We start from the raw sequence: 14,782 nt of genomic DNA, 5'->3' as shown, positions 1-14,782 counted from the left end.
GTTGGAATTAGCTACCTTATCCTTGGATGATACGGGTCATCTAACTCGCGAACATGATGACGCAGGGAACTGCCAGGGAGGGGAGAATAATTTTATTGGTGGAGGCGTCCACTAGACCAGGTCCAGATCCCGAATGCAGTCGACAAAATCCACTAAAATCTTGAAGTTGCAGAAGCTAAAACCGCTCGCTACGATGCCCTTAGTTTCCCAGCTAAAGCCGCATGAAGTCATTGTCAAGACAATCAATCATCCACTGTCAAAGAGAGGCAAGAAAACTGAGGATCTCTATAACCAAGTGACAAAAAGACTTGTGTAAGTTTAGTATAGACACAGTAGACCTTTGGTTTGATCATTTTTAGCACCTAGACTTAGGGTTAGATTTTTTCTTGCTCGCTGGAGAGCATGTGATAATCATCGCATAATATCAAGGTTTATTTTGTCTTTTGTTTACTTCTGAGCCGTCACTCCTATGGTCGCGATTGCCACCCCTGAGCATGTTGAATGGTATCCTCACTTCGTTCGACCAGCCAGCACCATGATCACAGCTTAACCAGTCCAACATCAAGAACTCCTGGGGAGTTCTTCAAGTCCTCCAAGACTTCACCACTCACCGGCCCGAGAACACCAAGAATCATCAATGCCTCGTTGCCTTTCGGGTCAGGCGGGGTATCGGCTCCCTTAGTAGCTTCGGGGTCCAGACTGGCCACTTGCATGAACTTGATGTTAATCCCGTGCTTTCCGAGCACCATACCTACTCCTCCAATCTTGCCAGGCTCATCGTAGTTGTGCAGTATAATGAGGGTTCCCTCTGGTGTAAATACACCATTGAATCTGTCCAGCTTGGAGATGAAGACTTGTTCGTCACTCGCGTAGCCTTCAATTACCTGCTCACTGCCACTGCTACCAGCCTGATATGAACGTAGTGTCACAAAGTTGGCATAAGTCGAAGGTGAATCGCCAGAACGAGTCTCACTAATCACAATGCCTTTCTCTTTGGCAATGAGTGCTGCGTTGACCATGTTGATATGCGAGTCGCTGATCGTGGACACAAGACCTTTGACAAGAGCAGCAAACAGCGGCTTGGTGTTGGTCATGCCAGCCAGGTCGCCGTGATATATGAGCTCGAATCGACGACCCCCTATCATGCCTCCTTTACTTCGCACAAAGTGCTGCGTATAGAGACGGCCCATCTTTTCGACAAGCTGCACAGATGGTTGCAGCTTACGGTACTCTTCCGGCATGATAATAGGGGCATTGACAGCGCTAGTAGGAAGTCCGCCTTGAAGAATCTCAAGGACCTGCTTGCAGACATCCATGGAAACATTCTCCTGTGCCTCAATTGTTGAAGCTCCCAGATGAGGTGTCGCCACAACCTTGTGGTGTTGACTGAGCCGGGCTGCTGCTGAGTCTGCAGCCAGTGGCTCTGAAGACCAGACGTCAATACCCGCTCCTGCGATCCATCCCTCATCAAGTGCTTTTATCAAAGCCTCCTCGTTATACACACCACCGCGTGCAACATTGAGCACACGGGCTGTCTTCTTCATCTTTTTAAACTCTGCCTCGCCAACTAAGTCCAGTGTTGTAGCAAGCAGGGGCGTATGGATGGTCAGAAAGTCAACCACAGGAAGCAGGTCCTCCAACCCTGGAACCAGTTCAACGCCAGTTTGGCGAGCCATGTCGGTGCTTGCATAGGGGTCGACCGCCTTGACTGTCATACCGAGACCTATGGCCATGCGAGCAACATTCATTCCAACCTTGCCCAATCCGATGATACCGAGAGTCTTGCGGCCAACTTCAACTCCCACGAGCTTGCTTCGCTCCCAGCGGCCAGCCTTGACACTGCTGTCTGCCTGGCCCACATTACGGGCTGTTGAGAGGAGGAGTGCAATAGTGTGTTCTGCCGCTGCAAGGATGTTGCCTGAAGGAGAGTTCACAACAATAACGCCTTGGGCGCTTGCGGCAGGGACATCTATGTTGTCAACTCCAACACCAGCCCGAGCAACAACCCTCAGCTTCCGTCCAGCTTGGACGACTTCAGCTGTAACTTGCGTCTCGGAGCGAATAATCAGACCATGGTAGTTGGGGATCAAATTGATAAGCTCAGTGGCTGTTAGCCCTTTACGATTGTCAACATCAAAGTGAGGGGTGAGTAAAGCCAGTCCATCTGGAGATACTTTTTCAGGTACGAGGATCTTAAGACGGCTTGAGTGGCCAGCAGACGGTGTGTCAAAAGTAGCTGAAGGGGACATGGTGAGTTGAGTAGTAGTCTGAAGTACTTGCAAAGACGGTGTGTATCCTAAGAAACTCAAGTTCAAGTGTGAGAGGGCACACGACCTAGTATAAGTAAAAAGATCGAGATGACGTTCCCCCTCTTGTCTTTGCCCTCCCATGAGACAGATAACCGCCACCTTTTTGGCTACCCAATCCAATGAGCCCCAGATGAGCCTTGATCACCGTTTCTCAAAGTAAAAGTCCTTAATAAGAACGGGCAGATTGAGATGCAGAAGTCTGTCCTCCCCCACGGAGGCAGTGATCTCTGGCGCGGGGGTGGTTCATCTGCGCGCGTAAAGCTCGTTCAGCGAGTGAAGTATTGTGATTACCGTCAGAGTACTACGGCACGGTACAGGATATGGCGGGGCACCAAGAGAGTAACCATCAATGTCCATGGAACTTGAGCTTGAGCTTTGGTGTGGCACCTGTATCTCAGACTCAGCCTAAGCTGCAACCCCTCATTTCTCCATGTTCAACTACTGCAAGCCACGGCCCGTCGTGGGGTACATAACACAAGCATTCCAGTGCCACCGCTAGAAACGACCCGTGTCTGCCGGGCAAAGAAGTCCAGTGGCTTTGGACACGCTGATCTGGTGCATGCTGAGCGAGAACACGGCAACATGGCTCACCGGTCAACCTGGGATATAGTCTCAATGTGCACAAATGCCTGGATCAATATCATCGAAGCGATTCTCTGTTTGAAGGGCGCTATTAAGTAATTGGCCTCCGACAGAAATTGATATCACTGTAACTATCAAGGTACAAGATGACTATTTGTACGATGAGAGCCTTAAGCTGTGGGAAAAATCGACCGGAGATCAATTGCTTGCCCCACGCTTTTTACATTGTGCATCGTTCGTTCTGTAATATTATGCTGATTGGCTTCATTTTCCTTCTTATGCGGCTAAGTATGCGTAGATTGATGCCTTATTTCATGACATCGTTTCTAAGTTTGATTTCTCAATCTTGAGATATAACACTCCGTTGTTATAGAATATGCAAGTTTGGGCATCTAGAAGTTCTCCTTGCCAGAGAACTTTTCATTCTGTACAAGCTCAATCCAGTAGCCATCAGGATCCAGCAAGAAGGCAACGTTCTTCATTCGGCCGTCTGTAAGTCTCTTCTTCCAGCTCACGTTCAAATCCTCGAATCGCTTGCAAGCCGCATCAATGTTGTCAACCGAAACGCCTAAATTTGTCAGATTCATGTCTGCTCTCCTACTCAGATATTAACTCACAGATGTGGCCAAATCCCTGAGGCTGGCTGTTACCATCATGATAGTGGAAGTTCTCATCCTTCTCGGTGCCATAGTTCCATGTCAATTCGAGAAGACCCTCCCGATGGGTGATAGTATTCTCATCCTGACCTTCAGGGAAAGGCTGATCGCCAGGGTAGCCGAGGAAGTAGAGGTTGAAGCCGGCCTCAGGGTTCTCAAGGGTGCGCAGTCGAGACATGCCAAGAACCTCCTGGTAGTACTTCAAGGACTTCTCAGCATCCTTGACACGAAGCATGGTGTGGTTCTAGATCATTAGCTACAAATTCTAGAAGATCAATAAGAATGGTGAACAAACCATAGTGTAGGTTGACACATCAGTCTCCTTCACATCTTCTGTCTGCTTATAATCATTTCTGGCAACGACCTCGACCCAGTAGCCATCAGGGTCAAGTACAAAGGCGATGTTTCGCATGCGTCCATCTGTCAGTTTTTTCTGGAACTTATAACCAGCATCCTCAATACGCTTGCAGGCGGCCTGGATGTTGTCGACGGCAATGCAGGTGTGGCCAAAACCACGGTTAGGCTCTTGGTTACCGTTGTTCACCTTGTACTCAGGATCATCCTCAGTGCCGTAGTTGTGAGTCAACTCGATAAGTCCTTGCCTGTCAAAAGTGCTCTTGTTGTGTGACAGGGCATTAGGAGAATCATAGCCGAAGAAGTAGAGGTCGAATTTGCTATCAGGGAATTCGAGCTTCTTCACAAGGCTCATGCCAAGGAATTCATAGAATTTAGCTGCATTTGAGTCAATATTCGCACAAGTAGTGAGTTTGTTCAATTTAAGCTTAAGATGAGGCTTGATGATCAGGGCTGTGGCCATCAAGGTGTCTGACATACCGGAAGCCTTGGGGTCCTTGACTCGGATCCTTTTGAACCGAGTTAGCAACTACTTTCACACCGAAGATGCATGAAGATCTGCACTTACATTGAGTGGTTGAACTTGTAGTTCTTGGTATCTGTAGTTGAAGCCATTGTGACAAACCTGGATTGTCCAGCAGCAATAGCAGGTACAGGAATACGGGGAACTGTCTGTCTAGTAAGAAAGTTTTGAATGGACTTGATGCGCTGTGCGGCTCTTGCAAAGTTCATTGAGCTTTTTGTGCAGTATGAATCTGTGAGAAGTTATTGGATTTTATGATGATAGCCGGAACTGATGTTGAGGTAATGCCCCTCCACTTGGTAACCCCACTTTGCTCTGACGTCAAAGCATCATTCATGGAAGCAAAGAGATCACAATTTCAATAGCACTACTCAGTCATCTACAATTATTTGATTTTAAGCTCTACCGAAGGATCTCTGTCGGTTCTCTTGTAGTTGTAGATCATGAAAGAGACACTATAAGTTCAAAACTGATTAACACGCTCTTGTGTAGGGTAGATTGGAGGCATATTCTTTCTGGCTGCGCTCGGAACCACAATGTATGTGTTCGGAACTGAATAATTAAACGACCTATCTGTTACAGGCGCCTTCTGGGAGAAACTGGTCTTTATTGGGTGTGGGTATTTCCTTGTCCCAATGCCGCGACGGTGCATTGTTTCATAACTAAGGTTCATTGGCTAGGTATTGTTATAAGATCTCAACTCGACCCCTCATTGTGTTCTCAAAGTAAGAAAAGACTTCAGTTTCAACAAGCGGTATGTACTATAATAATCTCAAACAACGTACATGCTAGTCAATATGATGAGCTATTTCTTGACTTGACCCAAAGGAAAAGTTGATATTATACTGCCCATTCCCATATACCAATGATACAGACCTCCAATTGTATGAACCGTACAAAGCACACCCAGTTTTATGCACCTTTACTGAATATGTCGTCAGGATTAACCTAGGCCAACTGCCGTACGCACGTGGTGAGTGCTGCAGACTTGTACCTTGCCACATAAACTCAAGGTAAACTGTACATATTCGAAGCCAGACTGTATACTTGGTGGACTGTTTCCGTTATAGGGACAGCCATGCTCATAAAAACATGAAAACCAAGAACAAGGTATAATATAATCGTATCCATGTCGATGAGCGATTCAAGGTTTCACTGTTGACGCTGATGGCGCCTTGCGGGGCCATTCTCAGCCGCCAACAGCCTGTGGAACTAATTTAGCGGCCCTGGGCGGCCAAACCTAAAAGAGATGGATTTCTATTTACTCAAGCTTGCTACAGTTAGTAGTAGCCGCCCACTCATCGCAATACCTCGCGTTCTTTGACTTTACGCCCTTTCTTTACAGTTTCTCTCTTCAACACTCACCGCATCACAGCATGTAATGCCATGATATTTTTATTCTCATCTCAGCTATTGCCCCTTGTTCAAAGTTACGTTCAAGGCTAGCAATAGTGACCGCCAACTCGAAACCGCAACCTTCCGCAAAAGCAACAATTTAGCCATCATGGATCGCTTCCGAAATACTGCGGGTGAATATGAGGACTCGGCCATCATGGACGATTTAAAGGCTGTTGGATATCAGGAAGTTACTGGATTGCAGGAAACCCAGGCTCGGTCGCCCTTGACGAAAACGCGGTCCATGTCCGACGGAGGAGGAACCCCCTCTCGACTCTCTCCCTCACCACGCATCGTCGAGGCATCTCGACGGACATCAAAAGACGACACGAGTATTCCCACTCCTCAGCCAGTGACGCCCCGACGCCCAAACTTCTCCAACCGTGGCTTTTCCATACAGATGCCTCCTCGAGAATTTACTCCACCAGCCGCGAACTCATACGTCAAACCCGCACCTTTATCACCTAAACTGGACCACTCCCAGATATACGCATCTCCTACCAATATACTTCCTCGTCGCTCCCGCGGTCTTGACTTTTCTCGCGCCGCTACCAGCCTACACCACTCGACCCTCGCCGAACAGTCTTCTCCCGACTCATCGCCCACCGCTGGTGGCCGGGCAATGAACATACCGAGCCGAAGAAGTCATTATGCAGGCCCCGAACAAACATCGACGTCTCTATGGTCAGTCATGGGCAATCAGGAAAAGATGCACATCAGCAGCTCGCTTGGGAGCCAGGCGATTGGCTCTGATTCGTCAAGTACCTCAGATGACGATGAGCTGATGGACGAGGATATGGATGAGACCTACGTAACAACTCCGCAGGTCCATAAGATTGGTCCAATTCTCGGTCCCCAAGGGTCTGGTGGGACCTTTGGATCCCCTGCAATGAGCAGCCTCATGAGTTTCCAACAGCGACAAAGACCCCGCAAACAAGCCAAGAAGAAGGCTCGTGGGCCTTTGGGACTGGGATTCAGCGGTGCATCTCTATCCAAGTCACCACCAACTAATTCTTCTCGAGCTCGTCGCGAGAGCATCAGTTGGCAGGCTAATCAATTGCACATTTCTGGTGCAGATTCCGATGAGACACGAGCAATGGGCGATGTGGACGCGCTTGGAGATGGGCAGCGCAATGTCATTCGGAGGGTAGTAACAAGACGGGGAAATCTTTTGGCAAGTCACTTATATCGGATTAATACGAGCGCGCAACTAATACGGTACAGCCCAAGACAAAAGGATTCGCACGCATTCGTGCTGCGCTCATGGAAGAGAGCACTCCTGCCGAATCTGAGTTTCGTCGAGAAGCCGAAGTTGTTAAACAAGTTCGTGATTGCGACATGGAGCTTGAGCCCAGGATCCCACAACCGGCCTTGGAATCAACTCAATCAACAACAGCACCCTCTTCACCCAATTTGACACAGCAAGAAGGCCTGAACGACGTACCCGAGGACGATATCATGGGCGACATATCCATGGGTCTCTCTAGCAGTTTTAAGCAACATGCTATCAAGAACTCAAAAGGCAAGATGTTTTGGGACACCTTTTCTGAGTCGAGTAGCACTGGCGGTGCGAGAACCACACCGCCTCCTGCCGCTTTTCTTCCTCGAGGCTCATCCTCAGGTATCAGCGAAGACGTGGCGATGGACTCACCGTCAGTTGGTGGAGCTACTGTAAGTGCATCCTTGTCTGGTCAAAGTAAACAACAAACTAATCTTGGGCCCCGCAGAATGGCGGTACTCAACCACCAAGTGCTGCAGAAATAACTCGAAGAATTAACAGTAAACGTCGCCGGGACGATGATTTTGATCCTGTTAGCTTCAAACGTCGAGCTGTCAGCCCTGGGATGAGCGTTCACAATTCACCAGTCATGCAGAGTCCACTCCAACGAGACGGTATGTCGTGGGGTTCTCGTCCCGGTAGTAACGGCGGCGATAAGGCCGGCAGTAGTGCACCAAGCGAAGCCGGCAGCACACCAGGAAACCTATCCGGCAGTAGCTCTGCGGCTGGACGACTTAACAGCAAAGGCCGGGTTGGTTTCCAAGGAATGATTGATACTCATGATGGGATCATGCGTATGAGTATAGAGTAGCCTGTTTCTTTCTGTTGCAAATATTGGAGTGCCTCGAAGGATTCGAGTCTTTGGACCATGAAACTAAAAGCATATGGAGGCGTTATGAGCTATGGCGTTATTTAGGAATGGATTGGTGTGGGGTCTTCAAACATCCAGCCTCTGGAAGCGGCTTTTATTTCTAATACCCTCGTATTGAGCGAAAATATTAGGTATCATCAATGTCTCTGATTATATAAATGCCGTCTCTGTGAAAGGCGGCCCCTAACGCCCAAAAAGAAGCCTTTCTCAGATCACTCCTTGATTATCCCTCATAAGAAATCCCAACGCCGTCTATGCCAATTCGCTTGTACCAAACATGCTGCCATTACTCCACGCCAACACCCTCCTCTGGAACTGTGAGCGTACCAAGCTTGTCGTCAAGCCAACGCGCTAGCTCAGTGGCATGACGGCGAAGGGCAGTTACTGCAGCGGCAGAGCCTGCGTTGCTCTCCAGACTAGCTGTCGTTTGTCCACCAGTGCTCAGAATACTGTCTGCTCCATCTGGACTGCCAACATGAGAGGACTCGCCAGCGGGAACATGGAGATCATGCACATTAGGCACGCCATGCTCTGTGACATCTGGGTTGGCGGGTCCCACGCAGACGAAGAGAAGACCGCACTTCAACCTACGGATCACGACAGTCCCGCTCGTAAGTTGAACCGTAACAGTAGCAGGCTTGATGCCCCGTCCCTTGCCAGACTTATGTGAGTCGAGCTGCTGACTTTGTGATAATCGATCTGTCTCGTCTTCGAGGTCATCCTCTTCAGGTGGCGAGCTTCCGATCGGATCGGGTGTGCGAGAACCGGGTAGAGACGCAGCGAGGGCAGGTGCCGAGGTGGAGTGTATGGCGAGGAGGGATGCAGCGACGGTAGCATGTGTTCGAAGAGCGGCTACGGGATGAGGGCTTGCGTGTGCGAGAAGCTTGCCGTGAGGGCTTGTAAGAAGAAGCGTGGGAAGCTGGGGAGTTCGGTTCGCGTTGAGAAAGGCCGTAAGGCGCTTTGTGAGGAGAAGAGGAGGCGTTGGGTGGGAGATGGACATGGTAATTGAATGATTGGCGATTGATAAGCTAGCCTCTGCGGACTTTCCTGAATCCAGAGAATTACTTGGTTGTTCGATAGATAGGGAAATAGCGCTAGATTATTGTACAAGAACGAGAAAAGATCCGCTCGTTGTTTGGAAGAAAAGAAGAGTCAAGCCTTGATGGATGTTGAGGTGGAATGGGGAAACGGCTCAGGTCCAGGCCAGTTTCAACTTGCTCAAGCCTTGTTGATGGCGGGGCGCCCGAAGTGGAGAGCTTGTGACTGATTTTATCTCATTGGCTCTGTGAATTGACATGCAGTCGTGTAAGATCATTGGCTCTTTGATTGCTGAACCTTTAATTCAAGGTCCATGAGAAAGAACGTGATTATTGCGAGGTACCCAAAGAAATTATCTAAGTTTATAAGAATACTAGTAATAAGAAATAGAAAATGGCGATAAGAGCCTGCTGCACTCATTTATGATCTCCCGCCCTCTCATTTCGTAGCCCTCTGAAGCATGCCATCCTCAGCATCCACGTAAAGTCTCCCCTCTTCTGTCTCTTGCTTCCACTGTCCATATGCGAGCTCCACCATCTGCGCAACCTCTACCATTCGAACCCAAGGGTCGTCTCCCCGTGCAGGGTTGTACCCGAGCATTACCATGATCATGGCACGCAATGGTTTGGTGTAACGAGCTCTTGCAAGGTACGAATGAATGTTGATGGTGAACTCGGAGCAGTTATGCCAAGCTGGACAACTCGGCCACCCTGAGACCTCTTCCCTACATTCCCTCTGACTCACATGCTCACAACCACCAAGGAAACAGTCACATCCTTTTGCAACAGCCTCTTTCTCCAGACAGCCACCGTCTTCGCAGAAAGCGACATGTGAACAACCGCATCCCTCACAGTAGTAAGTTGGAGCCTGGCCAGTCATCATGGTGAAAACGGTCACCCCAATAGACCACAACTCATCCCCGAGGGTATAGGGTCGATCTTCCTATGTCATGTGAGTTGATGACAAGTCTCAACCAGCATTGGGTTCTTACCTCGCTCGGAATCGACGCTGGGGGGACATCATAGGCAGATCGAGTATCATCCAGTCGCCAAATCCCCTCCTTTGTAGCCAATGCCATCCCATTCGAATCTGAGCGAACAGTGTCAGGATTGAATTGACCATCCACGATGTGACATGTGACAGCTGCGTGGCTGTAATCACCTAATTTGCATTGGCCATAGGTCTCATTGCCTCGAGGATGCTGAAGCCAGACATTCCTAGGCTCGATGCAACGATGAAGAATTGGGAACCAATCGGTGTTGACAGAGACCCATTCCCTGACCATGTGACGACCAAGTTGCTCGGGTCGGTAAATGAGCCGTTTCCCGTCATGGAGATAGGTCACTGCGCGAATCAAAGAACGGAGAACGTGCCAACAGAGAGATTCTGGTAGATAGAACTCAGAACTCTTACAGGGATAATGGCGGAACAAAGCGCTGAGGTTACCAGCATCACCAAAGTCCCAGACGAGCATCTGAACATTGCTTCCTGGGGTAACGTCAGATGTTTGTGACTTGTTGAAAGGCCAATTTTCTATGACGCCAACGATAGAGACGAGGTTTTCGTGATTGAGGATCTGACGGATAGTGTAGGCTTGATTATGACTCGACAGGAGCGTGTTGAGAGCCTCAGCTTCTCGACGTGTCTGCGCGACATCGACAGTCCCATCAGGCTTCACTCCGAAGGGGCTGCTAGGACTGGCGAGATACTTCTCCCGTCGCGGGTCCCCCTTTCTCGTAACAATCCAGACGTTCTTCTTGACCTGCTCGACGAGCTCGAATGTTGGCTTCTCAACCTCTGTGGCGGGACTACTGAACATCCTGACTCCGGGATTCGACGAGTATCCGGAAGTCATGATGATGGCGAAGGCGGTGATGTTCACTTGAGACAAGAGAAAGATGTAGCAGATAAAATGTTCAAGATGTTCCTGAGAGTAAATATTCCTCCTGTCATAACCTCTGCCGCCGTCTCTGGAACGGGAACAGACAACAAAGAACCCAACTCTGCCACATATTGGATGAAGCCAATGAATGCCTCATTCCTTTGTCCTGAGTGAATGCGATGTCATTTGCGCCATCCAAACAAAGAGACGTCTGATCTTGTCAGTCACTGATGTGAATAGCGGGGAGTAGCGCATAGTCTCATGTATAGGACCATTGCTCGCACGACCCTTTTAGAGTTGTTTCGAACAAAGAAAAGGTGTGAGTGAAAGCTTATAATGTCATGGGTGAACGCTCAGCCCACAATGACCAACTGCCGTCAATTGCGTTATTTCTCAATATTTGAAGCAGCCAGCAGCCAGCAATCGGTAATTATCATTGTGGCGGTGGGTGAAGTAACCGAGGCAAGTTGCGGTAGCTCTTTGATCGATGAGGCACCTCGTCTTGTCAGCTCATGTGATGCCAGTGATTGTGAGTTTATGATGTTCACGGGAAATGAAGATTTACAAGCGGGTTTCCAAAATGCCGACGACCCAAGATTGCGACCAAGTTAGCTCTGGGCTTTGTGTGCAACAGTCTCGGTGCTTGTGGCATGGATTGACGCGGGGGAGGCAACCCGACCACTATTAGCATGTTTCACCCATTCGAGTGACCCGAGAGAATTGGGGGATTTGTTGCGATGCAACCACGGTGAAACTCGAGAATTCGGGAGCACCGATCCAGGTTCCATTTGATAATGTGGTGTTCTTGTCGGTTCTGGTTACACGGCTTTGTTATTATCCAGTATTATTACCGCTGAACACGGCGGCTAATCGCGCTGATTCGCTATTAGTGTCTGGCGCTGTGGGATTGGTCGCGCCGTCTTCTTGGGCCGTCAAGATTCCAGTTGGCGGTTGGAGGATAAAGAAAACCAGCCACTGAGACAAGAGAAATGAGCGAACACCAGCGGCAATGCCCAGTCTTCTCCATCCAAGGCCCGACAGAGGCAATAGGTTCGTAACCACTGGGTTCTTGTTGATGGTGGCCTTCTTCCGCGCCGCAGCATCTCCACAGCCAATCATTGGTCTTGATGAACCGTCAAGATAATGCTCCCAACGTTTGGCGTTTGGTACCTGCAGGCAATGGCGCCACTAAAGGCCAGGGTTCTTGTAGCGTTGCACTTGCTATAGATGCTGATCTCCGCTCCTTCCTGTTTGAAGTCAAGTCAATGCTGGATAATAATGCGACTTAACTAGCCCCCCATTTGAAACCTCCCAAACTCATTTCCGTTCTGTCTCATTGTTCCAGACACTCTTTCATTCATCTTCCAGCCTTCTACTGCTATTGTACAGTAATTGTTCTTGCCACAGGTTTGACGGCTCCTTTGTTGGCTTCAGTACAGTCTCTTTTGTGTCGGTTTCGTCACTCTTTCATTCCATTGTCTCGAATCTCAAACAATATATCGTCATCCAACCACCGAGAACAGCCATCCTTATATGGCTATTGTCCTCTATTGAAACCTACCATATTACCAATTTCACTCATCCCTTAAAGATACCTTCTTGAATATTTCTCTTCTTGAACAACAAAACCTATCTATCTAATCGAAAGTATATACGACATTATCAACGACAGCCATGCGTTCAACTTTACACTAAACCCTCACTTATCGCGCACCGGTTGCAGCACGAAATTATCACGATCGCTTATTTTCCAGTTTATGTTTCGACGTTTTTGCCTCTGTTTCTTTTGATAGCTGTGTATTCGGTCTTCGCTGGCGAAGGACCCCGATATCTTGTCACTCGACAACCTTTATACCCACCGACGACCTCTGTTTTCGAAATAGCCTCTGAAGACTCTCACAGTTCTCATCATGACTTGCTGCGGAAACAGGAAGAAGCAGGTTGTGGGGATTGCTGACCAGAAATGGGAATATATCAATCTTCGCGACTTTAAAAGCCGCGGATGCGGAACTGTATTCGCTTATATCTACCTGTGGCTTATGCTTCTCGTTTCAGTTGCTGTCTATGTCGTTGACAGTTTTACTGCCGTCAATCTACTCGTGTTCGATCGTTGGTCTTCAAAGATCGATCCTGCCATCTCCTTCGACGTCACGAAATGGATCTTCTCTATTTGCATTATTCTCTCATTCATCAACCTAGCTTACGAGGGTTTCCGCGCCTTTCGGGTTATCAGACGAGGCAATGTTGCGGAATCCTATCTTGATAGCTTAGCTGTTCGATGGGAATCAATTCGACTTGGTTCGCAAGGTTGGAAAAGATTCCTAGTCTTTGCTGAACTCACCAAAAGTAAAGAAGGCGCACAATACATTGCGCTTTTCACATACTTCAACTTTCAAGGTAGGCTTACACGTCAACTTATCAATCACTCTTTACTAATTTCTATAGCCTGGATCCGAGTCATCATCTGCTCAGGCCCTCGTCAGGTTCTCAATGCTTTCACACTCAAGTCAGTGTATGAGGCACAATTGACGCCTACAGCAGACAATGTGGGCGAGTCCATTACTGGGTTCTTTGAGAAAATCAAGATCCTAGCCGAAGAAGATTATCAACAGGCACTTATCCTCTCGGGAATGTGTTTCACTCTGGTTATCTGGGTGTTTTCTGCGCTCTTTCTTCTGGCAGCCGTTCTGTTTTGGGTATTCTTTTTGTACCATTGGATTCCTGCAGCCGACGGTGGTCTTTCTGGATACTGCGAGCGGAAGGTCACCAAGGCGTTGATGAAGATTGTCACAAAGACGGTCAACAAAGCTCTAGCTAGGGAGGAGGCCAGCCGCTTCAAGGCTGAAGTCAAAGCGGCCAAGAAGAATGGAGAGAAGCCTCACCTCGATCGAGCTGCCACCCTACCCACTCTGCCAAACGTTGGCCCAGTCACCAAGATGGATCACCCACCAATGCTCAACCGTAACGACACCATGATGACACTGCCGCCTTACACTTCACGCCCCGGTACGCCAGGTGGCATGGAGAACGCACCCCCAGCTTCAGAACGAACTGTGCCGTCTAGACAGGGCACTACGGCATCTATCGCGAGCTACGCATCCCGAGCCACTTCTAGATCTGGAGGTGGATATGGACGGATTGCATCCCCCGTGCCTGATGTGCCTCCCATTAACTACCAGGGACACACCCAGCCCCGATCTATCACAGACAGGCATGATAACTTTGGTTCTTATCCTGCAAATCAAATGGCAATGGACCCAATAACATCTCTTCCTGGTCGATTTACAGAGAGCCCTGGCCCAATGAACTCTGATATGGCACCTTTCTTCCCTCCCCCGACTCGCGCTCCCAGCGCTCGCCCTATGGATAACTTTTCGCAGCCCATGGGAACATTTCCTTCAGCCCAGGCACCCCAATACCAAGCTTACAATCCTGGAGGTCGCATGAGCACTGCATCATCTGTGAACTCTCATCAGGGCGGAGCCGCAATGCAACGGCCCTTCAATCCTCCAGTACGAAGTGCCACAGGGCCAGTACCTTTTCGGGGACCTCCACAAAGGAACTTGACGAACCCAATGCCGCCTCGTGCAGCATCTGCGAGACCTGAAAGGGCTCCTCCCTATAACTATGACGTCGAATCTCAAAGACCAGGGGGTTGGTAAATGATTATATCAAATGTATTGGATTATTAATGAATCACGAATCAATAATATCATGTCCATAGGTGGACTTTTTACATAAGAAGCCTGAATAGAAGTGATAGATGACATGTTGGAGGGAGTGCGTTGCCACGCTGACTTGGGCGTTCTGATTACTTATATTCGTGCTAATGTCGTGAGCAACCCTTACAGTGGTGGTCAACTACGCCCTTAAAAGGAGAAAGGTCCACGGCT

General features: G+C 48.9%; 7 protein-coding genes across 9 annotated transcripts; 3 read left to right on the top strand and 4 right to left on the bottom strand.

The window, feature by feature from the left end:
* Positions 1 to 411: 411 nt before the first annotated feature.
* FOXG_06175 (phosphoglycerate dehydrogenase) lies at positions 412 to 2,404 on the bottom strand. Its single transcript, XM_018384705.1, has one exon. It carries the CDS (start codon positions 2,388 to 2,390, stop codon positions 540 to 542), a length of 1,851 nt encoding a protein of 616 aa, XP_018241854.1. The 5' UTR covers positions 2,391 to 2,404; the 3' UTR covers positions 412 to 539.
* Positions 2,405 to 3,072: 668 nt separating this feature from the next.
* Positions 3,073 to 4,680, bottom strand: FOXG_06174 (lactoylglutathione lyase). Its single transcript, XM_018384704.1, has 5 exons — positions 4,470 to 4,680; positions 4,382 to 4,410; positions 3,843 to 4,279; positions 3,509 to 3,791; positions 3,073 to 3,459 (listed from the first exon to the last, which is right to left on the bottom strand). Exons 1-5 carry the CDS (start codon positions 4,631 to 4,633, stop codon positions 3,284 to 3,286), a joined length of 1,089 nt encoding a protein of 362 aa, XP_018241853.1. The 5' UTR covers positions 4,634 to 4,680; the 3' UTR covers positions 3,073 to 3,283.
* A 702-nt stretch (positions 4,681 to 5,382) lies between these two features.
* FOXG_06173 (uncharacterized protein) lies at positions 5,383 to 9,171 on the top strand. Its single transcript, XM_018384703.1, has 3 exons — positions 5,383 to 6,993; positions 7,044 to 7,490; positions 7,547 to 9,171. Exons 1-3 carry the CDS (start codon positions 5,929 to 5,931, stop codon positions 7,907 to 7,909), a joined length of 1,875 nt encoding a protein of 624 aa, XP_018241852.1. The 5' UTR covers positions 5,383 to 5,928; the 3' UTR covers positions 7,910 to 9,171.
* On the bottom strand, positions 7,815 to 9,183 carry FOXG_06172 (uncharacterized protein). The gene has a single exon (XM_018384702.1). It carries the CDS (start codon positions 8,967 to 8,969, stop codon positions 8,256 to 8,258), a length of 714 nt encoding a protein of 237 aa, XP_018241851.1. The 5' UTR covers positions 8,970 to 9,183; the 3' UTR covers positions 7,815 to 8,255.
* A 102-nt stretch (positions 9,184 to 9,285) lies between these two features.
* Positions 9,286 to 11,716, bottom strand: FOXG_06171 (uncharacterized protein). Of its 3 annotated transcripts, none has more exons than XM_018384700.1 (3): positions 11,438 to 11,716; positions 9,999 to 11,385; positions 9,286 to 9,949 (listed from the first exon to the last, which is right to left on the bottom strand). In XM_018384700.1, exons 2-3 carry the CDS (start codon positions 10,860 to 10,862, stop codon positions 9,446 to 9,448), a joined length of 1,368 nt encoding a protein of 455 aa, XP_018241849.1. In that variant the 5' UTR covers positions 10,863 to 11,385; positions 11,438 to 11,716; the 3' UTR covers positions 9,286 to 9,445. The 3 variants fall into 3 exon arrangements, with proteins under 3 accessions (XP_018241849.1, XP_018241850.1, XP_018241848.1); XM_018384701.1 differs by having other exon boundaries at positions 11,455 to 11,716; XM_018384699.1 differs by having other exon boundaries at positions 9,999 to 11,716.
* Positions 11,253 to 11,868, top strand: FOXG_06170 (uncharacterized protein; the record flags this gene model as incomplete). The annotated part of the gene is made up of 2 exons (XM_018384698.1): positions 11,253 to 11,418; positions 11,732 to 11,868. The coding sequence occupies 2 exons, from the start codon at positions 11,253 to 11,255 to the stop codon at positions 11,866 to 11,868; spliced, it is 303 nt and encodes a 100-aa protein (XP_018241847.1).
* Positions 11,869 to 12,121: 253 nt separating this feature from the next.
* FOXG_06169 (uncharacterized protein) lies at positions 12,122 to 14,758 on the top strand. The gene is made up of 2 exons (XM_018384697.1): positions 12,122 to 13,286; positions 13,335 to 14,758. The coding sequence occupies exons 1-2, from the start codon at positions 12,800 to 12,802 to the stop codon at positions 14,549 to 14,551; spliced, it is 1,704 nt and encodes a 567-aa protein (XP_018241846.1). The 5' UTR covers positions 12,122 to 12,799; the 3' UTR covers positions 14,552 to 14,758.
* Positions 14,759 to 14,782: the final 24 nt, after the last annotated feature.

This window comes from Fusarium oxysporum, chromosome 2 (genome assembly GCF_000149955.1).
Source record: "Fusarium oxysporum f. sp. lycopersici 4287 chromosome 2, whole genome shotgun sequence".
NCBI lineage: Eukaryota > Fungi > Ascomycota > Sordariomycetes > Hypocreales > Nectriaceae > Fusarium > Fusarium oxysporum.
The sequence above is the reverse complement of the archived record's forward strand: the minus strand, read 5'-3'. Positions and strand labels throughout refer to the sequence as shown.